At 49.8% G+C, this 23,383-nt stretch overlaps 7 protein-coding genes across 7 annotated transcripts; 4 read left to right on the top strand and 3 right to left on the bottom strand.

Annotated features, from left to right (window-relative positions):
* Positions 1 to 670: 670 nt before the first annotated feature.
* V2A60_004648 (t-SNARE syntaxin TLG2) lies at positions 671 to 1,833 on the bottom strand (the record flags this gene model as incomplete). Its single annotated transcript, XM_083255965.1, has 3 exons — positions 671 to 1,146; positions 1,202 to 1,746; positions 1,811 to 1,833. 3 exons carry the CDS (start codon positions 1,831 to 1,833, stop codon positions 671 to 673), a joined length of 1,044 nt encoding a protein of 347 aa, XP_083112091.1.
* A 1,225-nt stretch (positions 1,834 to 3,058) lies between these two features.
* On the top strand, positions 3,059 to 4,023 carry V2A60_004647 (calmodulin; the record flags this gene model as incomplete). Its single annotated transcript, XM_083255964.1, has 7 exons — positions 3,059 to 3,061; positions 3,191 to 3,247; positions 3,359 to 3,374; positions 3,494 to 3,619; positions 3,676 to 3,746; positions 3,797 to 3,938; positions 3,989 to 4,023. The coding sequence occupies 7 exons, from the start codon at positions 3,059 to 3,061 to the stop codon at positions 4,021 to 4,023; spliced, it is 450 nt and encodes a 149-aa protein (XP_083112090.1).
* A 1,563-nt stretch (positions 4,024 to 5,586) lies between these two features.
* On the top strand, positions 5,587 to 8,318 carry V2A60_004646 (AP-1 complex subunit gamma domain-containing protein; the record flags this gene model as incomplete). The annotated part of the gene is made up of 5 exons (XM_083255963.1): positions 5,587 to 5,596; positions 5,671 to 5,794; positions 5,859 to 6,047; positions 6,097 to 8,182; positions 8,235 to 8,318. The coding sequence occupies 5 exons, from the start codon at positions 5,587 to 5,589 to the stop codon at positions 8,316 to 8,318; spliced, it is 2,493 nt and encodes an 830-aa protein (XP_083112089.1).
* A 1,666-nt stretch (positions 8,319 to 9,984) lies between these two features.
* Positions 9,985 to 11,244, bottom strand: V2A60_004645 (NCBP3 domain-containing protein; the record flags this gene model as incomplete). Its single annotated transcript, XM_083255962.1, has 2 exons — positions 9,985 to 11,103; positions 11,158 to 11,244. The coding sequence occupies 2 exons, from the start codon at positions 11,242 to 11,244 to the stop codon at positions 9,985 to 9,987; spliced, it is 1,206 nt and encodes a 401-aa protein (XP_083112088.1).
* A 1,752-nt stretch (positions 11,245 to 12,996) lies between these two features.
* Positions 12,997 to 14,990, top strand: V2A60_004644 (signal recognition particle subunit SRP72; the record flags this gene model as incomplete). The annotated part of the gene is made up of 2 exons (XM_083255961.1): positions 12,997 to 13,733; positions 13,787 to 14,990. The coding sequence occupies 2 exons, from the start codon at positions 12,997 to 12,999 to the stop codon at positions 14,988 to 14,990; spliced, it is 1,941 nt and encodes a 646-aa protein (XP_083112087.1).
* A 460-nt stretch (positions 14,991 to 15,450) lies between these two features.
* Positions 15,451 to 19,522, bottom strand: V2A60_004643 (Arf family guanine nucleotide exchange factor SYT1; the record flags this gene model as incomplete). The annotated part of the gene is made up of 2 exons (XM_083255960.1): positions 15,451 to 19,142; positions 19,201 to 19,522. 2 exons carry the CDS (start codon positions 19,520 to 19,522, stop codon positions 15,451 to 15,453), a joined length of 4,014 nt encoding a protein of 1,337 aa, XP_083112086.1.
* A 1,252-nt stretch (positions 19,523 to 20,774) lies between these two features.
* On the top strand, positions 20,775 to 23,219 carry V2A60_004642 (M14 family metallopeptidase; the record flags this gene model as incomplete). The annotated part of the gene is made up of 2 exons (XM_083255959.1): positions 20,775 to 22,027; positions 23,003 to 23,219. The coding sequence occupies 2 exons, from the start codon at positions 20,775 to 20,777 to the stop codon at positions 23,217 to 23,219; spliced, it is 1,470 nt and encodes a 489-aa protein (XP_083112085.1).
* Between the last annotated feature and the right edge of the window lie 164 nt (positions 23,220 to 23,383).

Below are 23,383 nucleotides of genomic sequence, written 5' to 3'. Positions count from 1 at the left end.
TACAGCGTGTCTACGACGCACCGAAACTGCCGGCTATATACCTGCTGACCTTTCTTATTATCACCACCACCATCCATTGTTCAAGATTTTCGATGGCAATTTCCAACGGACCACAGTAAAATTCGGGTTTGACTGGGCGCTCAACGTTGTGAAGGGGACGTCGTTGAAATCTACCATCCAGAACGCAGTAGTGACGAATTTTAATGTTGCATCTGGCATACACATCCTAGCAAAGCTGCGGGATCGAGGCGTTTTCATCGATATGGATCTGGTCGAGTCGGCGGCCCGCAATGGCCTCTACTCCTGCCAGCGTTTGAGACAGCGTGATGGGGAGCCAAGATACAGACATTGGCTTTCGTCAACGCAGATGAAGGAAGTCATTGATGCTGCCTGGGGATCAACACTGATACCAGCTGGGTACATCATTGGTCTCGGCGGGAAAGATTTTCGAGCGCTGTCGTCGTCCTATGACACGCTTGACGCGCATCCATGAAAGACATATATCAGCATTACTGTATTATTCTAAACATATACCCATATCTCCTAGCCTCAGCTACGGCGAAACGCCTAATACTAGATTGTACATGTTCATGATGATAAGAGAGCGCCGGATATTGCTTTATATATGCATTGCAGGTAGTCGGGCTCGGACATTGGGCTTTGAAAGCACCTAGAATGTGGCATCTCGACTTTCTCTTCTGGGCTTTACCAAGAGCACAATGAATAAACCAGCAACTAGGATAATGAGCAGTAGGATGATTTTGCGCTTTGTCGTCTTTCGCTGGTAGCCAGAAGCAACTTTGAGTTCAACTTCAGCGCCCTTCACATCCGTATGCATACGTTCAACATTATAATCGATACGGTCAAGCATAGTGCCTTGGTCGATGACCATATTTTGGAGGTCGCGAAACAGGTCCGAAAGTTCAATAATGCCCTGAGCAATATCTTCAATCTCGCGCTCTCGTTGGGCAATAGTTGCGTCGTTTGATGTGAGCTGCCTCTGTTGAGCAATCTGAAGTGTGGATTGCGAGAAAGATCTATCTGCATCAGACTCCTGTACCGATCGGTCGATATATGATCCGGGTGCTGGTGAGGAGGACCGAAAATCTGGGGTTGGTCGTCCTAGTCCGGCCATGCCCCGAAGCTCTACAGAGCAGCTTGTCAGTAGATGACAGTAATGTAGCTGCAGATTGGTTCTTACTCTTGAGGTATGCGCTCTGTTTCTTGCGGAAGTCTGCACTGGCATCTTGAACCCTTGCAGCCAGGGATATCTGTATATTCTTGGCCATGGTCTTTTCAGCGTTGCTAATAGTGCCCGACTGTTTGGACTCGCGGACCATCTGCTCCACGCGTTGGATACATCGGTGGCAATCATGGAAGCCCTTAGTAATTTCCTGAGTGAGTTTCTCAATCTGTGCCTCCTCGTTTCTTTTCGCTTCATCATCGTCGAACCCGGGTAAAACATGCTTTTGATGTAGCTTCTCCAACCGCTGTCCCTTTGTTGCGATGGTGACCAGGAGCTCGGTGACCTCGTCTGATATATCAGCCCACCGAGGGGGTAGCAGGTCCATCTCGATTATAGCGTCGCCATCGTCGTCGAACGCGCCGCCTGAGAGCAGACCACGCCTATCTTCACTGGCGTAATTACTTGAGGAGTACGCATCCTGGTACGCACTGGTGCCAGCACCGCTATATTTATTTCGTTGCGCAGGATGGTGCACATACGACTGCCGGTATGAGATATATCTGTTTCAATATGTCAGCGACCAAGGGCGCATTCGGGAATGCTCGCGCGTAGTGGACTTCGTACAGATTGGTGCGGTCTCGCCACATGGCGGACGCAATCACGGCTCGAAGATTCCGTTCTGTGGTGTCTGAATCAAGTGGTGCGACTCCTATCCAGGTTAAGCAACGTCGGATCAAGGACGATGGTGCTGGTAAACGACAACTTAAGTAGAGTACCTAGTGGTGGATGTTGTGTAGTAGCCTAACCGTTCGTGTGGCCTCTTTTTTCCAGTTGGGGATGACGCTCATGTTGCCAGCGAGCTGTTGGTGTGAGAGTACCTACTTAGGTACTACTTGACTACCACTCCAACTCTGGTACGCTACCTACCTAACCTAAGTACCTGGGTACTTACGTACCTAAATGCCTTAGTACCTACCTAGGTACCTAAGGTACCTAGCAACTAGGTAGCTTTAGACAGCGAGCCACTCGACAGGTGGTTGTGGAGCCGGTTCTGGCATATCTCAATGTCCACCAGGTAGTTTACGACACTATGGAACAGAACATTATGTCCATTCCAAATTATTCTGCAGGACATATGTGTAGAGAGATTCATACTGTTCAATTGAGATTCAACCGGAAGAAGACGCATATGAAACTGAAGTAAGAATTATACACAGCTGGACGACTTCTCTCACATGCCGCGGCTCGCTATTGACATGAGGTACCTACCCAGTAGACCAGACCAGCAACAAAGCTAAGTACCGAAACACGTATTGGGGCTGTCGGCTCGGACTCAGATGTAGATATAAACGACTTGCAAACAAAACCTCTCCGGGATGTTGGAAGTAATCGGAAGTGATGGCTTCCAGTCGGTGATTGGTAGTGACGTACGGAAGCTTGTCACGTGGCAGAGCAGCGATAAGTACCTACTTAGCACGATAGCTGCGCAATCGCGGTATCACGGTACGTAGCAATATCAGTAGGTACAGGTTGGCAGGTAGGCAACTGGTGGAGCTGGAAGGCGGCGGCGTGTCTCAGGTGCCAAAGTACTGCCGCACTGACTGACAGGCAACTGGGTACCTCTCTGACCTATCGCTGCTCATGGGGGGGTGGGCGGCGTCAGCTCACCTGGTGCTTTGCTGCTCTGGGCCCCAAGCACAGTACTGCACACAACAGTTATTTCTGCCCTGCTTCCCCCCTTTGCCTTTCCCCACGTCTGCCGTCGCAACAAAGCAAGAGCCGTAAGGATTTTGAGAAACCTACCTACGCTGCAGTCACTTAGCCGTTCGACGTTGACTCTCGTTCATATTCTTTGCTCCTCATCTGTCCACCATGGTTCGTCTGCTATTGAATTCTTGCCTGCGCCCTATCGCTACCCGCTCGTCGGTAACCCCGCGGTGTGAGGGGTTGGGACAAAAATATCCATAGCTTCCACATATTCGCTAACGCAGTTACTTTGCCCAGGCTGATTCCCTCACCGAAGACCAAGTCGCCGAATTCAAGGAGGCTTTCTCTCTCTTTGTAAGTGATCACTAGTCTCAGCACCCATGCCGTATCTCGGCTCCTCGGTTTGACTTGCTGAAGGGCTTCCTGAAGCTCTCTGAATGAAGTCGCTAACTGCTCTTTGCACAGGACAAGGATGGTGATGGTGAGTGCTCCCCATAACTATTCAGTATCCAATTCCTATCGTCCCTCCGCATATTCCGAGATCGCCCGAGTGTATTCTCTGCACGCCGAAAGACTATCGAGCTAATATCGGCATTGCAGGCCAGATTACCACTAAGGAACTCGGCACTGTCATGCGCTCTCTCGGCCAGAACCCCTCCGAGTCAGAGCTTCAGGATATGATTAACGAGGTCGATGCCGACAATAACGGCACTATCGATTTCCCCGGTACGTTGAGTGGTCCGGCCATCGCTACTCTGAGCCAAGGCTTACTAGGTCAAAAGAATTCCTTACCATGATGGCTCGCAAGATGAAGGATACCGATTCTGAAGAGGAAATCATGGAGGCTTTCAAGGTCTGTATTGACAACGGGACATGCGGTTCAGCCTGACTAAAGACGAACAGGTCTTCGACCGCGATAACAATGGCTTCATATCCGCTGCCGAGCTCCGACACGTTATGACTTCTATCGGTGAGAAGCTTACCGATGACGAAGTTGATGAGATGATTCGCGAGGCCGATCAGGACGGCGATGGCCGTATTGACTGTAAGTGGTATCACAATGCACCCTGCAAACAGGACCTAACATGAGTTCAGACAACGAGTTCGTTCAGCTTATGATGCAAAAATAAATTGTACGATGTTTTTTCAGCTTTCCAAGCAGAAACATCTTCTGCGCTACGCTTGCCTGGAGGCCGATCTACGCCAGTCAGCGTAGCGGTGTAGGCAAGATGGGTTGTATCGCGAATGTGTAACATGTCGTACACCTCTATGATGCTATAAGATGGCGAGCGAATCAAATCTTTTTTTTTTTTCAAAAAAAAGCAAACGAACAAACATAAAAGCAGTCGAGAGACTATTCGTCCACGATATAAGGAGTGATATGCTGCTCATCTCTTGTTGGAGGCTTCGCTGCGAGTTGATGGCGTAAGGTCAACAAGTTCTTGTTGAGAAATATAATACATAAATTAAAATGGCGGTATAGATTTATACTTTCTTATCTCAAAATTCGTTAGTGCCGTTGTCTATATTACATAAATTCTGCCAGTTCTGTTTTGCCATGAGCTCTTAAACAGCTGTTGGTATTCTAAACGGCGCAGGTAGTTGCTACATTCAGCTCTGGATACCATTCCTGTAGACTTGTATGAATTCCGAGCCAAAATAAATGAAGATGTTGAGATGGAGGAGTTGTCCGGTTTCAACTGCGGATTTCATCACGATTAAAGTCGCGAATCTTAGTTGAAGGTTGTGTGTCGAGGGCGGGTAGCACTTTCCGTTATTACTCCAGTGCTCTTCGGTGGTGATGACGGTGGTGTGGCCTACATGGACAAAATGCCACAGTGAAGGATGACGTTCGACTCTCTAGATGATGAAATAACTGGATACAAATACATAATTGATCTTATAGACCTGATTTACATTTTTATTTAATATTGCAGATGTAGGATATACTACACACAAATACATACTACACACAAATACTTTCTTCGCGAATACAAATAATTGATAATACAAAACAGTGAATAAAACAGTAAATAAAACAATATAGCAATGAGAATTCTGGCTATAGAATAATCTGCCTCTTTGGATTGCTTCAACGAACCAGAGATATTTGGACTCATCGCAGGTACCTTTCATTTACCATAGACAAGAATTACCCTCATTGCCTACCTACCTCAAAAGTAGCTCAGTAGGTACCTAGGTAAGTAAGTAGGCTACACTACGATCCAGCGTCGCAGTAAGTAACGATGAAGAGGATTGCGGTGGGTGTGTGACGCGCCGAAAGATACCTAGGTACTTACTGATCGGTAAGTAGGTACTACTTAAGTAAAGTACCTACTTAGGCAGGCACTTCTACTTACTTACTTAGTTGCTTAGGTACCTTACCTTACCGTATTAGTTGATGGAGCGGTGGTGGGTGGGTTGGTGGTAGCAAGGTAGTGGCCTCCTTGCTGCCCCACGTTGGACGATGGACACGCTTACCTACCGAGCACACACTTTCCCATGACACCTTGTTGCGCATAGCTTGGCAAAGCCTGTTCTTTATCGTGCTCACGCTTTGACGGGATTAGACAAGGTCAAGAAGTCTGGCATTGCCCGGTGTTTTTCTCGCGCGTTCTTCGCACCGAACACTACTCAGCTCCGGAACCTGATCAGCTAGGCGACCCATTCCTGGGGTCGTCCCCCTTCTCAAGATGAGCTCCCGTATGACATTGCCACTCCAGGACTTCCTGCGTTCTAAGGTCCAATACCCGTTAACAGTTCTGGTGTAATGGCAGTGAAACAATTCATCCGCAATGTGCGCGCCGCCAAGACGATTGCCGACGAACGAGCCGTTATTCAGAAAGAAAGCGCCGCCATCCGAGCAAGCTTTCGCGAAGAGAGCGCTGACCACGGCATTCGGTATGCTTCAGAACTCAATATCTCGCGCTGGAAATACCGTTCACCTACTCACACTTTAATCTAGACGAAACAATGTTGCTAAGCTTCTCTATCTCTTCACACTCGGCGAACGAACCCACTTTGGTCAGATTGAATGCATCAAGCTGCTAGCATCACCCCGCTTTGCGGACAAGCGACTCGGTCATCTCGCGACCAGTTTGCTACTCGATGAGAATCAAGAGGTCTTAACTCTGGTTACCAATTCTCTGAAAAAGTAAGCCCTTGCGACCCATCAAACGCAACCTAAGCTAACGTGCCCTTAGTGATCTTGGTCATTCGAATCAATACATCGTTGGTCTCGCGCTGTGCACACTCGGAAATATTGCATCTATTGAAATGTCAAGAGACTTGTTTCCCGAGATTGAAAATCTGTTATCGACTTCGAACCCATATATCCGTCGGAAGGCTGCGCTTTGTGCTATGAGAATATGTCGCAAAGTGCCGGATCTCCAAGAACACTTCTTGGAAAAGGCCACTCAGCTACTCTCAGACAGAAATCATGGTGTTCTTCTCTGCGGCTTGACACTAGTTACTAGCCTTTGTGAAGCGGACGAAGAAGAAGGTGGCGAAGAAGGCATCGTGGAGAAGTTCCGTTCTTTCGTTCCTGGTCTAGTTAAAATCCTGAAGAGCTTGTCCACTTCAGGTTATGCGCCGGAACATGATGTCACTGGCATCACGGACCCCTTCTTACAGGTGAAAATCCTTCGCCTTCTGAGAATACTGGCTATGGGTGATCCTGAAACGAGCGAACATATCAATGATATTCTTGCGCAAGTGGCTACTAATACTGACTCCTCTAAGAACGTCGGAAATTCTATTCTTTATGAAGCCGTGCGGACTATCCTCGACATCGAGGCCGACTCAGGATTGCGCGTCCTAGGTGTCAATATTCTGGGGAAATTTTTGACAAACCGCGATAACAATATCCGTTACGTTGCTCTCAACACCCTCATCAAAGTTGTCGCAATTGAACCGAATGCAGTCCAGAGACACAGAAACACAATTTTGGAATGCTTAAGAGACCCGGATATCAGCATCAGACGGAGAGCATTGGAGCTGAGCTTCACTCTTATCAACGAAAGCAATGTGCGCGTTCTCATCCGCGAGCTCCTGGCTTTCCTGGAAGTCGCCGACAACGAGTTCAAGCCCACCATGACGAGTCAAATCGGTATCGCAGCGGACAAATTCGCCCCGAACAAAAGATGGCACTTCGATACCATGCTGCGTGTTCTATGCCTAGCTGGCAATTTTGTGAAAGAACAGATCCTCTCTTCCTACGTCCGCCTTATTGCAACAACCCCTGAACTTCAGACCTACGCCGTACAGAAGTTGTACATCAACCTGAAGAAGGATATCACTCAAGAGAGCTTGACACAAGCCGGCGCTTGGTGCATCGGAGAGTACGCAGATGCCCTCCTGAAGGGTGGCCAGTATGAAGAGGAAGAGCTTGCCCAAGAAGTCAAAGAGGGCGAGGTAGTCGATCTATTTGCCCTTATCCTCAACAGCAGTTACGCCAATCAAGTTTCTACAGAATACATTGTCACGGCGCTCATGAAGCTTACTACGCGCTTCTCCGACGCATCGTCAATTGAGCGAGTGAGACGCATACTTCAGGATCGTCAAACGAGCTTGGATGTCGAAGTACAGCAGCGAGCTGTTGAGTACAGCAACCTGTTTGCCTTTGACCAAATCCGCCGCGGCGTGCTCGAAAAAATGCCACCGCCGCAGATCAAGGAGGAGTCGCGCGTTCTTGGCCCTGCCCCGACGAAGAAATCTAAAGCTGCTGCCAATCGCAGATCCAAGATTGTTAAACCGACAGAGCAAGATCTCCTTGACATTATGGATGCACCTGCCACTACAATGGCTCCCGCAAATGGCGGCGGACAAAGCTCCAACTCTGACTTGCTGGCAGATATTCTTGGCGGTGGCCTCAATTCCGAGTCTGTCTCAGCTCCAGCCGCGCAGTCGAGCTCTTCCTCCATCATGGGTCTTTTTGGTAGTGGACCCGGATCTTTGGCACATTCTGCGACCACATCATCCTCTGGATTGGATATGCTCTCTCAGGCTGCTGTTTCTACTCCCCAGCAAGCACCGCAAGGCAGCCACGGCATTGCCTGTTATAACGCTAATGACCTTAATGTCACATTCCATGTTCAGCGCAACGCAGAAGGCATGATCCAAGCGACTGCCAGGTTCCAAAACACGTCTGGCTCGTTGACACTATCGAATGTTGGCCTCCAGGCTGCTGTACCCAAGTCTCAAAAACTGCAGCTTCTCAGTGTGTCTTCTACAACTCTATCACCTGGCGCCGACGCCACTCAATTGATGAGGGTCTCAGGGTGTAAAGGGGTAAGTATCCCATCGAGAGCACACGTAAACGTTACTAACGATAATGTTATAGCCCCTTCGTCTTCGTCTTCGAATCGGCTACACACATCCGACTGTAGGCCAAGTGATGGAGCAGGTTAATTGGACAGAATCTTGAGAGATGTTGGTATAGCGCAATTGGAGCAATTTTTGAGTGAAGAGGGAAGTGAAGAGTACGTGTAAAAGCAACTGCACCAATTGCATTGCAGTGTGAAGGGGTTGGGCAACGACAAGCAATTGATGAGATAGAATCGCACGTTAAATAAAGTTCTCTTTTGCCTGGGCAGTAATGCATATGAACCCTGCGGGTTTTCTTATATGCTTTCGCAACTGACTTGTGGCTGCAATTGTTCAACGATTTAGTGTCCACATATCCTCCCTTGGCGTAGGTAAGAAGCGACAGTGGCCAGAGTGGAACAGATGCAGCTGAACGTGTCGGAGACAACATCGGAGGGCACGCTCGCCGCCAGTCTTTGCCCATATTTCGTTTACGAGTCGCCTGCTATAAGTCGTCTACCTTCCAAGAGTTTGTCCAGTCACTGTCTCACGAACAGCAGCCACAGAAACATGGATGGCCTGGCGATCAGACTGGGACATCTAGACCGCACCTCCACAGAGCCACGTGAGAAAGTAAGTCGACCAACTACTTAGCAAACAGAGTTTCTAGCCAACAAGCAAAAAGGGCTGACGTAGTTCATAGGATTTATTATCGGTGAAAATCGCGGATATCAGGAAAGTCAATGAGAAGATTCGTCTTGTAAAGCTCGGATTACAACAAGGTCCATTGAACGTGAGCTTTGCCAACTCTACATCGCACGTCTAGAGCTAGCTAACGTACGATTCTTGCAGGTTATTGCCGGACAGTGGTTAGATACATATGTGCCTGGCATTGCCAAACCAGGCGGCTTCACGATAGCATCGGCGCCCTCCGTAGCCGCCCAATTTGCGGAGCCGTACTTTGAACTGGCCGTTCAAGCTGCTCCCGAGAACCCCGTGGCAGCCTGGTTATGGCAGCCAGAGAGCGAGATACTGGGAAAAGTCCTAGAAGTGCGCGTTGGCGGAAGCTTTGTCTGCCCCCCTTCTGAAGGTCTCGCTAGCATCCAGCGCATTGTCCTGGTGGCAGGTGGGGTGGGCATCAACCCTCTCGTCAGTATCTTGGGTTACATTGCCGATGAGAACAAGAGATTGAACATACAAATAGTGGTCCTGTATAGCACGAAGGTACCGCAAGATGGAGATTTAGGCAAAGTCCTGTTTCTGAACAGAATCGTGGACATTTTCCGTCAAGGCCAAATTACGGGCGAAGTCAAATTGTTCCTCACTGGATTATTGTCTCACTCCCGGGAATTAACAGGTGAGACAAGAGACGAAGTCAATCTTAAGTTTGGAAGAATGGCATGGCATGATCTTCTATCGGAAATTCATGCCGGGCATAGCAAGGATAGTACACTGGTGTACGTTTGCGGCCCGCCCACCATGACCAATTATTTTGTTGATTTATTGACGACGCCAGCCATGGCCGGGGTGATAAATGCCGGGCTTGTAAAATCAGAGAAATGGTGGTGACTTCGATAGTGGTTGGTGGATAAGCTGTTCCTCCGGTCTTACTTGCAAACAGGAAACGAGAGGATGAGCAAGTGGTATATTGAAGATGGTATTAACGCCAAAAAGATCACATTCAAGCCTTGGTGCCAATTATGCCAAAGCACCCGAGACCGGCTGATAAACCGAAAAGCATCCAATAGTCCTTCCAACGTGGCCAATGTGATGTTATTAACATTAGATCAGCCAAAGAGATCCTGGGCCTTTTGTCTCTGTTTTGTCCTGTTCATATCAAACAACTCCTTGCCTGCATTATTGTTGCCCAATTTGCCCGGAAACAGCTCACGGGCGTTTGCGGAACCTTTGATATTGAACCCCGTGCCTGTTCTACTAGCTTGATTTGCGGCGCCCCTGATATTGATATCTCCGCTTTTATTAGAGCCCACAGGCACAGAAACAACCCTGGGCATATCCTCATCCCGAAGCTGAGCGGAACCGATAGCGTCCTCCAATCTATCGAGTTGACCACTTCCAGAACCGAGCCTTGAAGGGAAAAGTTCTTTAAACCCGTTTTCCGTGCGAAGGCGCTCCTTCACGGCCCGTGCGGAGTTTCTGTTGCGAGACGAGCCCTGCATACTATCCATGGTGGCATCGCCGTCGCTGTCACGCACAGGAGATGCAGAGCGATCGCGGCGTGACGCTCTGTCAGCAAACAACTCTTTGCCGCGATTGTTTCGCGAGTTTAGGTCTCGTTTGTCGCCTGACAGAGAGCGTCTTCCAGTCGATTGACGCGGTGCATCGTCGTACATGCTTGCCTCGAATGTTTCCACCTCGTCATCGGAGTTGCGCCGGCCGCGGCCAGTCCCTCTGCGGTAGCCGTTATCCCTGTCTCTGTAGCGTGAGCGAGAATCTTGCTGTCGCCGACGGCGCTCCTCAGGGTCGTGTTCTGGATGGAGGAGATAGTAGCGACTACGAAGAGCTGCGCCTGCCTGTTTCCTGTCGCAGACTAACGCAAACCGAATATGAAGCGTGATCTCTGGTTTTCCTTCGACGGGTTTCGCAGGGAGTGTTTCGCCTGCAGGGAGAGCTGTGGCGTCGGCAATCTCAATAGAGCTAAGCGCGATCATTGCGTCGCGCGCAGTCGAGTTCGAGCCGAAAACCAAATTTGCGGACGTGTCATCCACCCATTCGACCCTATCGACGGGAGCGAAGTGGGATTTGACATACAATTTGATGTCATCTGTGTGTAGAGCATCAACACCTCGCATGTTGATTTTATTCGGTACAATTGTAGTGGCGTCTTCGTCGGGCTTTGGGCCGTCATCTGCAATCTCGCCAGGCTCGTCAATCTCGTCAGGTTGCTTTGAAGACGTTAGTCACAAAGATCGCCATCGATCGGCATGAGTCCATCATACCAGAATATCGTCTGCTTCGGGGATAACAGCAACGGCACCATCGTGTTGGCCCTCCCCGGCGTCGCCCATTTCGATATCCAGATCCATCTTCGCTGGAATTGTTCAGCAAAACAAGGGCTTCAGATCGCGAACTAGAAGTGATTAATAAATAAGCGGCCTACAATGTTGAACAGCCACGTTGAGAGTATAGGCGTGGAGTAGCTCAAAGGTTGCTAGACATCGAATGCGCTCTAGGAAATAGATGCTGGTATGCAAAGTTGCAATTCGGGTGAGAGTACGTGGGGATGCGCTGTAGTGAAGCTGGCCCGCACCAATTGCGGCCCTTCCGCACTGCGGAGCGGAAGGTGGCAAGGTAGGTACTTTTAGCGCTTCGACAGAGAGTAGCTGAGTCTGCATTGTTTTGATAGGATCGACTTAGACTAGAACAAACAGAGCGATAATTTCGAGCGTTTTAGAACCAAAAGCACATAACTTTTCGACAGTGGCAAATAGCGCAATTGGAGCCTGCACAGTGCCGTGCACTTCGAGCAAACCACGAGCATTCTCCAGTCGCTCTATAACTGACTGCCTCTCACGCTGCTGCCTCAGCATATTACGCACTTTGAACACACGATGGGAGAGTTCGGCGAAGCAGTGGCCATTTTGTTGGACACCTACGGCACATGTATGTCGCTAGTCCGCAAGCTGGGCCGACTTGAGAAACGGCAAAGCCAGGAAAGTCTCTGGTCGGCGCGCCAGCTCCATCGTCAGCTTCGCTCTGACAGAGGCAAAGTGAAAAGAATATACACGGATCGAAACTCTCGTTATGGAACGGCTTTTCAATTTGGAGACAGTATGTTGCACCATCACTGAAGTACCGAACCTCATTGCGCCGCGACCGACAATCATGCAGGGAAATCGCGCCTTTCACTACGGAAGCTAGTGAAAAAAATTGATTCAACTATTAAAAGGGTGACTCGAATATTCGAGGACGGCCCGTTGTCGAACATAGACTATACATCTCTTATATCTCTATCAAGGTCGTCAAGAAAAGAGGCTATGAGGACTATGTCAAGCCTCTCCACTAGAATCAACAACGGCCGACAAACAGTCGAGAGAAATTCAAGTCGACACTCGAATAATTCGAAAAGCTCAAAACCGAAATCGAAGAAGAAGATAGTAGGAGAAAGATCAAGCGAAGCTGAAGTGCCAAGGCGGATCGACTCGAAGAGAGACTTTCTCGTTTCCTCAACTGTCTTGACAATGTCTTCTGAGAGTACCAAGATCGGCGAGATCAGGCGCCGGACCAAAGGCCACACAGAAAATCAAGGTCAAATAGCTTATCCTTTGCGTTCCCCGAGAAGAGACGACGTGGCCGAGAAAGGTGGAAGCTGGTGGAATCCGTTCAGAAGCAAAAACTAGAGCGACATTTTGACTGGCCACGTGGTGTTGTAAATAATAACGAGGTCAAGATTCCTGTGAATGACTGTAGCTCGGGGACGTATCATTCATTTATTGAAATATTTGAAAAGCGAAGCAAACCCCTCAAAAATCAAATTCTAGTTTGTATTGAATGCTCGTCCTGTCATTTGGCACAGTTGCTGGACTTCCATAATGAGTGATAAGTGGTAGCCCCACCAATTTCACCCACAACGTAGCAACCCCGCGATCCCAAAAATTTCCAAGGTGGTCGCGATTTAACATCCCACGAGAAACTGCGTGCCACGCTTGCGTCTAACAAGTGCCATCGTATCGAGAGCAGTTTACAGACTTCTACTTCACGACTCCCCCGAAGAACTCTGTTCTCGCTTGAAAAGTCAGAGACGCTCTGCGTCAAACGATGAATTGAGTGCACAAGCCATGCCCAAAGACCCGGCCGCTGCCCTCAGCTCATTGCTGCGTGGTGCATCGATTGACGACCACGACGAGATCCTCGAGGCCGCCAACCTTGCAATTAATGCCGACAAAAGCAACGTTCTCGCAAGGCACATCAAGCTTGTTGCTCTGCTTAAGCTCGACCGGTTCGACGATGCCATCCGCTTCCTTGCCGAGAGCGGCTCTACACTCGAATCGAAGTGTATTCTTGAGATGGCCTATGCGCTTTACAAATCAGGAGAGCTAAAAGAAGCCACCTCGACGCTAAAAAAGGGTGACCTGCGCGAGCGTAGCTTGCAACATATCGCCGCTCAGGTGGCCTATAGGGCCGAACGATTTAGCGAAGCCGGCCAAATTTACGAAGGACTGCTAGAAAGCAATGTTGGTGCCGAGAAGAATGACCTGAACATCAATCTCAAAGCTGTGCATGCGCAAGCGGAGTGGAGTGGTCTCTCTGCGCCATCCGAGCCACTTCGTAGTATGCCTGACTCCTTTGAGCTGTGCTATAATATTGCCTGTGCCAGCATTGCGAGAGGTGAGCTTGGCGAGGCTTCCCAACTCCTTCAACGGGCAGCCATGCTTTGTAAGGAATCCGACGAGCTGGAGGATGAAGATAGAGAGGCAGAGCTTCGACCCATCTGGCTACAGCAAGCTTACATTCATGCTCGAGAGGGGAAATTTAAAGAGGCGCTTGATCTGTATAATTCGATAGGATCACTCAGGTATAATATGTGGCTATGTGGGTTTTGTTTTCTCCCACTAACTGTTTATTTAGCAACGACGACGAAGACTTCAACATGGTTGCCCGGCAGAACCGCCTCTCACTTGAAGCGAAGGCGACGAACCCCTATCTTCTGCATAGAAAAATGGTTGCTGGCGGTGTTACTCCAGAGAATGCAAAACTCTTCAGCTATCAATCAAGCCGCGAGCGTCAAAATTCATATCTGCTCGACCTGGATGTACACAAGTCAAGTGGCGTTGAGGTCAAAACGCATAAATTCCTCCAGTTATCGGAACGGCCGACAAACAGTGCAAGCGTCAACACCATGGCAATCGTGAATGCAGCTGCAGTAGCGGATGGACTAGATGACAGAGCCGCGGTCCGAAAGCTGCAGGCTCTTGCAGCAAAGCGACCTTTGGACGTGGGCCTTCTTCTAACTATTGTTCAGCTCCAGCTTCGCCTCAACCGCAAGGGAGCGGCACTGTCTCTTCTTCAAAATTTCTTTACTCGACTAGAGAACGAAGACCTTGATACCGCCAAAGATGTCCGCTTCAGTCCCGGTCTGGTTGCGCTGGCAGTATCTCTGATGCGCGCACAGGGACACGAGAACTCTGCCAAGGCTGAATTTGTCATTGCTGCTAAGCACTGGACGAAGCGCTCTAATACAGCCTCATACTCTCTTCTGAGAGAGTCCGGGATCGAGCTTATGCGCTCTTCGAACCCCGAAGACTTGAAGCTGGCAGCGTCAGCATTTGAGAAACTTTTCGCGGAGCACAAGGGCTCCTCAATTGATTCTGCTGGCCTCGTTGCTTCACTTGCTGCCGTGGACACAGAAAACATCAGCCAGCACATGTCCGAACTTCCACCTGTGGAGTCCCTCATCAAGGGTATCAACGTGAAGAACTTGATTCAAGCCGGCGTCGTGACTGCCCCGAGTCGACCCAATACGAAGAAGCGTGCGGCTACTGATACCACGGAGAAGGCGAATACAAAGCGCCGCCGCCGCCGCTTGCCGAAGGACTACGAAGAGGGCAAAGCGCCTGATCCGGAGCGCTGGCTGCCTCTGCGGGACCGCTCGTCCTACCGCCCAAAGAACAAGAAGGGCAAAAAGAAGGCAGCCGAGTCGACGCAGGGCGGTGTTGTGAAGGAGGAAGAGACGCTGGGCCTTGTTGGCGGCGGCGGTGTTAAGGTTGAGAAGTCTGGTGGTGGCGGTGGTGGCGGCGGCGCGGCCAAGAAGAAAAAGAAGGGCAAGAAATAGGATCGCGCAGCTACTTCCCTTTACCACCGCAGCGATTAAGAACACGATGATTTAAACATATTGAAGACTGCAAAGCTGATTCGAATATGCAGGCTCTGAAGAAGCAACAATAATAGCAACTTTTGCACCCGTTTGGGGTCACGTAAAGAGGTATGTATAGGATAGTACAAATAGAACTTATACCGTTCCTATGAAGACACGCTCCTGCGTTGAAAAAATGATCTCGATGATTCTTCTTCCTTTCCGCTTTTACCCCGAGCAATCGCTAAATAAGACAAATGCAAGTCGCAAAGTAATACTGTTGTTTTTCCATCACTTCATGTAGCATGCATGAGCAGCAGATTTGGGTGCAGCGGCGCAGTCTTTCTGTGGTCGTTTGTGGTACATATATGCATGCATCACCTAGCGCACGACTGGTAAGCTTAGCTGGATCCTGGCTCGTATCAGAACCCTCCTTTGCCTAGTCTTCTCTACCATCACTGCTGCAGTTCGAGCTCACTCCTGATTTCGGGTCCAACGCCTCTTCTTCCGTCGACTTGCCATTTGTGTTCGATTCAAAATCTTCCTCCTTGAACTCCGTTTCAATAGGCGGTAAGGAGGACCTCCGTCCATCTGAAAAGCTCACGGCAGCTTCACTTTCACCATCAGATGGGATTGCAAGGTGTCCGCCAGCGGAAACAATCCTAGCAGCTTGTGCTGACGAATATTTTCGGTGAAGCTCTCGAAAGCTCATAGCAGTAGCCGTATTCGCGCTTGCTGCAGATTCCCGTCGGTCACGCGAATCAGCACTTTCAGATGCTGCCTCAAGCGCAGAGTGAAAGTCTTCATCGCCTCCACAGCTCAGGCTCGGGGAAGGAGGCTGGTCGCCTTGATGTTGAAGCTTCAATGCAATTATCTTCTCATCGTTGGACATGCATTGTATTTCAGTGCCCAAGTTAATGACGGAAGCCTTCTTGCCATGAACAACAAAACTGCCTGCGCCACGTGCTAGCATGCTATCCCTCGCATTCTCCTCACGGGAGGGATCAGGCTCTTTTCCTCTCTTGCTCTTGTGATGAGACAGGTGACCTGCGCTCTCTCTAAGAGTACGCTGGAGACTGCGGCGGACTCTCGTTCTTTCCAATTTATCACGTTCGGCTGGCGCATCTGCTGAATCGGGGGTAGTGAGAGGTGCATTTAGCTTATCAGTAGTGTCTTTGCCTTTTCCGCCTTCGAGGAGCCCTGCCTGTCTCAGTAGATCTTGTTCTTCAGCGTCCATGTCTTCCAATTCAGTAGATTTGCGTCGTTGCGAAATCTCTTGGCCGCTATGAGGCTGTATCCTCTTCGGTCCGGGGCTCGAGACTGGGGTACTCATCGAAGGTGCACTTATACAAGATGCCCCATCTGCTTCAATATCTTTTGAAGTCTCGCTGTTTTCCCCTGTTTCCGCCGCGCTAGAGAGTCGGGCAATTGATAGTTCTGTAGGTGTCACGGGACCTTTTTCGTTCGTGCTATGCCTGGTTGTTTTCGATTCTGTTCTGATAATTGCAGGCTTAGGGGTGGGTGAGCCGGTCTGCTCCAAGTTTTGTTTATTTGTTGGTGTCGACAAAGCTGGGGACGTTGGAAGCTCTTCGTTGAAGTCTTGAAGCAAGATATCTCGGTGGCAGGTCTCTTTCCAGATTTGCATACGAGTCCACTTGAGCTGCGCGCTCATGCGAGCCGCTGCAGAGAGCAGGCTTTCTCGTGTTCTCGGCTGGATAGGTGCTAGTATTTGGAGATGACGAGCGTTGCGTAACTGCTCCTCCAGTTGTTTTTGAGCCTCCTCTACCTTGTGATTTGATTCCGCAATTCGAGCCTGCATATATCCACGGCGTGCAATTTGAATATCTTCCGCCATCTTGTAGTCAATCTTGCCCCGTGCTATCGTAACAGGCCCCGTAGGTGTTTGGACAAGTTGAATTCCATCAGAGCTATCGAGCCGTCGCATACCTCTTCTGCCTTGACCGTCATAGTTTCCGCCAACGATCCCGCGCATCTTCACACCTGACGTCCGAAATGCAGCAGCATAGTTCAACTTAGCAAGCCAATCATTCAGCTCGTCTTCATTGTCCGCAAGGAGAACTTCATCAAGGCCCTCTTGCCGCACATAGATGAATGCATTCTTATGCTTCTTGTATGTTGTATCCAACAATGCCACTGCGCCATGTGTCGACATCAATGCATCGGGCTTGAACTCATGAATGGGAGGGTTAAAAGTCACAGGAACGCCATCATGCCCAGCTTTGATATGATTTTCGTATTGATGCACGAGACTTTTCACCCAGCTCGTATTCCGGAAAAAGTACAGCTGTGCGCCGGTGAGAATAGCGCCCCATTCCTGCCAAGGTGAGCGGGTTTTCCTCTTTTTGGCATCCTTGCGCCAGAGTACGCCAACTTTGGTTATCTTGATATCGACGATGCCTTGCGGAGCCTCATCAGGATTGGTAGCAGTCTTTTCGGACATAAAGGCGTCCGGGCGAGATCTTGCAGATACAATTTGCAGAACACCTGTGCGAAAGAAGGTCTTCTGTAGATCGTTCATATTGAGAGAAGATGCTGTGCCTAGATAGTTGAAGTGATCTTCCAAGTACATGGCGTCTTTCCAATTTGGTCGCAAAAGTTCGAGATTGCCTTCGAATATGAGGTTATATGGGTCGATAGGTTCCTTTGCCGCACGAGCAGTGGTGTCGCCGCCTGGGCCTGGTATCAGAGGCTTTCGTTTCGACTTACTAGTCGCGTTTCGATCACCGACCAAGTCTATTTCATCCTCGACGTGGATAAAAGGAGTGTATGATATATTGTCGTAGAAGCACTCCAGGATATCGTCAAAGATACCTTCTCCACGAGTATTTTTGACATAGTCTGCCTTTTGCATCTTATGTTTGTTATTCTTGTTGAATACATCAGTGTGAAGAATCAGCAGCGAGAATGCGATGAAGTATGCTTGGTCGGGTGAAGAGTAAATGCCTGGATTACATTCATGGTATCTGTTTGCAAAGGCCTGCAAAAACCGGTCGATCTGTTGTGTTTCCTTGGGTAGCTCGGCCTGCATAAGAAGCTTTCTCAAAGCCATGTCCATGGGATCGCCAAAGAATCCAAATCGTCTCATGTAGCTCCGCAATACCGTGCTGGAGAATGAATCCGTATTCTTTGCCAAGCTTGCCGCAATGATGCCGCGTGGAACATCTGCCTCCAGACGTTCTAAATATTTGGCTGCGGATTCGTCATTTCTTCTTTCTGGCAAAATAATAGTATCGCGGCTCAGCTGAAAAGAATTATTATTGGAAGGGACAGAGCCTGGGGTTAATGGGGTGAGAGTCCCTTGGCGTACAAGATCCGAATTTTGACGAAGGCGGCTTATCCCCAGCAGATCTCCAAAGCTCTTCCTACCAGTTGATGTAGATGTCCGAGTTTGCGGGATCGTAAGGTGGTCGTCAGTGGAGTCGCGCCCTAGAGAGCTCATGGTTGACGAACGACCGCGCAACACACTGACCCGAGTAGGTGATGATTGTCCAGAGCGGCTATCCGCTCTTTGCAGGGCGGCAATTGTGGAGTACTGCGAGCCTTGTCTGCCATCTGTGCCGTCGAGGTTTGCTCTGGGAGTCATGGCACTCTGTGACGAAGCTGGTCGCGGCGTGGAGGACACACTCAATGTCGACGCAGACTGCGCGGGAGCTCCGGCCTTGCTTTTTTGTGGCAGGTGCGCCAGTGGAAACAGAGGTTCCGGTGCTTTCTTCACCCTTCTTAAACGGAATATGGAAGATGTCGGCGTCTTCTTTGGCGTCGTGCTGGGGCTCGATAAGAAGGCATTGTCAGTGGAACTGGCATCGGACCTCGAGGATTCTGATGGGCGATAAGCTGGTGTAGTCAAAGATGTGCCATTGGACGCAGTGGAAGTCCGTGATTCTAACGGCGGGGACTGGGGTTCGTCTGGTGTTGCTGTAGTAGGCCGCCCTCTGACTTCGTTGAAGGATTTCCTGGCCTGCTTCTGATTCTTGGGTCGGCTTTGCTCATCACTGTCTCTTGCGATGTCGTTGGAGCGGCGGAACTTGGCAGTAGCCAGGCTTATCCGGGACTTGACTTTGCGGGGTCCATTAAAATCGTTGGTCGGCGCAGTGGTAATAATGGCTGGAGCTGATTTCACGTTAGCCTAGAAGAGAAGTAATATGGTGCAATGTCGGATGGAGAGTACCTGAGGGCAAGGGGGGTAGCTGCTCTGCTTGTTGTTTTGCTTTTAGGGACAACTGCGAGTCGGAAGCGTTTCTAAATCGCAAGACAGAGAAACGCTTCTGTCTGCTGAGCTCGTCATGGTTGTGGGACGTATCAGGCCGGCTGGTAGTCGAGTCGCGGGGAGGATGTGTCGTGGTGACGGCATGGCCGAGATCTGTCGCATGTCCATCATTGCTCACGGGAGTAGCAGACTTTTTGGCATCTTTGTCACTCCTCGATGCAATAGCTTGCTGCCGTGTGTCGGCTTCACTGGCCATGTTGCCACGACGGCGTAGAAAAGGCATCGTGAGGAATGCCATGCATGGTACAGCGCGCAAAGGTTCCCTGTGGCTGTTTCGCTGGGGCGCGGAATCGAGCAGCTCAGGCCGGGAGCATGTCAGGCAGCGCAGGAATTTTGATAATTACTCTGGCGGCGCCGTAGCTTTGTGTCTAACAGGAATCAGAGAACAGCTGCGAAGATTTGGATTACCAGGTTGCGGGCTTGACTATGAGATGGTCTCAATCAGGGCCAATTGGGCAAAGCCACCAGAGTGGTGGCAGTATTCATCCAGCCAAGTGGAGCTTGGTGCTTCGCAAGCCAGGGGCTAAAAAGTCCAGCAGTCCCAAGTTCGAGGAATGCGCACCTGGGATCAGGCAACTGCTACTTATTTTTTTCAGACATGATTTTCGCTACAGATCTGGCTGGCGAAGCTGCGCCGCACCCATGTACCTGATAAGAGGTAATTTGTACCTTTCTGAATAGGTAGTAAATCAGCTCACTGAAGATGTATTTATCTATGGATGTACCCAGGTGCCAGTCCATGGCTTGTTGTTAGCCTTGCTTCAATGCACCATGCACTCACTATAGGACGACTGTAATAGTAGCCAATATTTCTGACTTGTTAGCTGCTGATTTGTTGCGACTACCTTGGCCCATACTCTTTTCTACGTCCTTATCTGGAGCGGTACGTCATGGAGGCAATTGGCACTGTCGTGGGATTCGGTGCTGGCGCGGCCAACGGGCAGAGGCGCAGCCCCCCTCTTCCGTGCGACCGTTAGTGTTGCTTGATGCTGTATCCGGCGGAGCAACACTACTCAGTACACCAGGCAGCCAACTAGGGCATCGCCGAGATCTTACTTTTTGGAAATCAACTTTCGTCGCCTATACAATACATAAAACCTGGACACATTCCCAAACACATCCGATCGAGCGTTTGCTGTGCTCATTGGCCCAATCAGTAGCATCATTTCTGATCCAGCGAGCCTGCTAGCACGACCCATGCCCGACTTGCGATGAAGACGATCTGTTTTGCAACCGTGCTGTTGACGGTCATCTCTGCCCACTGCCTCGCAGAAAATGGCCAGTTTGGCCAAGAGAGAGCCCGTCAACAGGTGCATGCACGTGCAATTGATGGAGGCGCACCTCTGTTTCCGCTCTTGACCAAGATTCGGGACAGCGCGGTAGAGTTGCTATTGGGTCGCCATCCAACTAAAGACGCAATCAGGTCGACAGCCAGCATCGATAGCTTGCGCAACAAATACGCCAACGAAATTGTCATGCGATTCAATATCACGAATATAAAAGAAGAGCAAGCCCTTGCCGAAGCCGCCAGTTGCCTTTTCCTCGATGTCTGGGGCGTCACCCGCGATTACGTCGATATCCGCATGCCTACGAGTCAGGTCTCGCCGCTTCTAGACCTACTTCCAAAGAAGCTGCAGTCGTCGCACTTCGCACTGATCTCCGACCTTTCGAGAGCGGTATACGATTCTCTCCCTAAAGACTCATCATCGTCTCACCTTCTGGGACCCAAGGGCGCGCTTGACAGAGTTCATAACAGCCTTACTGTATCTGATAATCTTTTCTTCATGCGGTATCACCCTTTGAAGACCATCATGCAGTGGATGCAACTTCTGGAGTCCATCTTCCCAGAGCACGTCAACTATATGTCCATTGGGCAATCCTCAGAAGGGCGCGATATTCCTGCCCTCCGAGTCGGCCGCCCTGACATAGACGGTGGCGGTGGCCGAAGAAAGACCATGGTGATAACAGCTGGGCTCCATGCACGCGAATGGATCTCGACTACAACAGCCAACTATGTGGCATGGTCATTAATCACGGAGTTCAATAAAGACCCAGTCATCACGAAGTTTTTGCACCACTTCGATGTTGTTGTAATCCCCGCGCTGAATCCTGATGGCATGGAATATTCCTGGCAAACTGATAGACTTTGGCGCAAATCCAGGCAGGAGACTAGCCTCAGAATGTGCAGAGGGTACGACCTCGATCGATCCTTTGGATTTGGTGATTCATCTGCGCACAGGCAGAGCGACCCTTGCTCCGAGGACTACGGTGGCGAGGAGCCGTTTGAAGCTGTCGAAGCCGCCGCCTTCGCAAAATGGGCTCGCGAGCAGACGGAGAAGAACAACGTGCAGTTTGTTGGAATGGTAGATTATCACTCCTACTCACAGCAGGTACTTTTCCCATATGCATACTCTTGTGCTGTTGAGCCCCCGAACTTAGAGAACCTCGAGGAATTGGCAGCTGGTATTGCGAAGACGATTCGTGTGTCTACTGGGGAAGCATATAGTGTTTCGCCGGCTTGTGATGCTGCGCTAATGGCGGATATGACAAAGCTCGCGTCACGTAGCAGAATCAATGAAGGTGCTGGCTCGGTGATGGACTGGTTCTACCACGATATGAATGCTCACTTCAGCTATCAGATCAAGCTACGTGACCACGGTCTTTACGGTTTTCTGCTCCCAGATGAGGAGATCATCCCGACAGGTCGGGAAATGTTTTACGTCATGAAGTATGTAGCTGATTATCTGCTGGGCAATAACGGCATTGAGGTTGCGATGGATACACCAGCAGTCGATACTACGAGGAACCAGGAGCTTCGGCGTCGTTATAGGCGCCACTAAGGCTCGAATTTTATGAAATTGGTTTGAATAGACATGATGAATACTTCAGGCCGAGGGCTTTCTTCAGAATGAAACATGACATTCAATTGAAGATGGTTCATTCATCAACGGCGCTGTTAAGCCACCTGGCGGGCAAGATGTAAAATAGAACCCGAAACCACTATTGCTTGCGACTCAGTGAAACACGTGATCAAGATGGTATATTCGCTGGCTGTTCTTGTAGTCGGCACGAGGTAAATTCAATCACTACGCGTAATGTAAGCATCGTGGGTTTGAGCAAACTACTGAGTATTAGTACCCAAAATCGCCTTGACGTCGAGAAATGGCTGTCATTGGGCCACCCTGTTCCGTGCCCCGCCACGGAGTGTCTCTTCCACTCGTCTCGAAGGTGGGCTGTTGATTTTTGAGCTGTATCGATTGAGCAGAGGTGCCTCACAGTTTCAAGTGGGCAGTTCTCTTGCTTTTCGGTTTTAAGTCTGCCGAGCCGCGAAATCCGTGGCCAACGCAGCGATCAAGGCCCCGGAGCGCGATCTTCTTCCCGCGAACGTCATTCCGCGCCACTACCAATTGGATCTCGAGCCTGATTTTGAGAAGTTCACATTCAATGGCAGAGTTATCATTGACCTTGACGTCTCTCAAGATTCTAACTCTATTACTATCCACACCTTGAAAATTTGTATACTTGGCGTAAATATTAGATCATGAAGGAAAGAGATTGGGTATGTTATGTCTCTTTTGATGGAATCTAGGCTGCGTGGCTCGCCATGAAAACGACGAAAACAAATTTCACAGCCTTTCAGTCGCCCCTCGTCTTTTCCGTTTCTTTGCTCAAAAGAAGCAGTATACTAAATCCTTTGATACAGCCAAGACTTCAATATCTCACAGGATGAACAGCGTCAGACAACTACAGTCACCTTTGCCGGAGAGCTCAACAGGGGCGACAAGGCTGAACCCGAGCTGACCTTCCTTGAGCTGCCCCTCAAGGAAGGTCAGCTCAACAACAAGATGGCCGGTTTTTACCGTTCTGGTTATGCAAGAGCCGATGACACTAAGGGTTACGCCGCGACAACCCACATGTAACCTACCGGGGCTGGCAGGCGTTCCCGTGTTTCGACGAACTGGCACTCAAAGCCACACTCGATATAACTCTGGTTTCGGGCAAGCATTTGACCTGTTTGAGCAATATGCCGGTGAAATCTGAGGCCGATGTGCAATCTGGCATTGCAAATGCTACACGCAAAGCC

The sequence above is a fragment of the Cordyceps javanica genome, chromosome 3, assembly GCF_051103115.1.
Source record: "Cordyceps javanica chromosome 3, complete sequence".
Lineage (NCBI taxonomy): Eukaryota > Fungi > Ascomycota > Sordariomycetes > Hypocreales > Cordycipitaceae > Cordyceps > Cordyceps javanica.
This window is presented reverse-complemented; position numbering and strand designations above follow the sequence as displayed.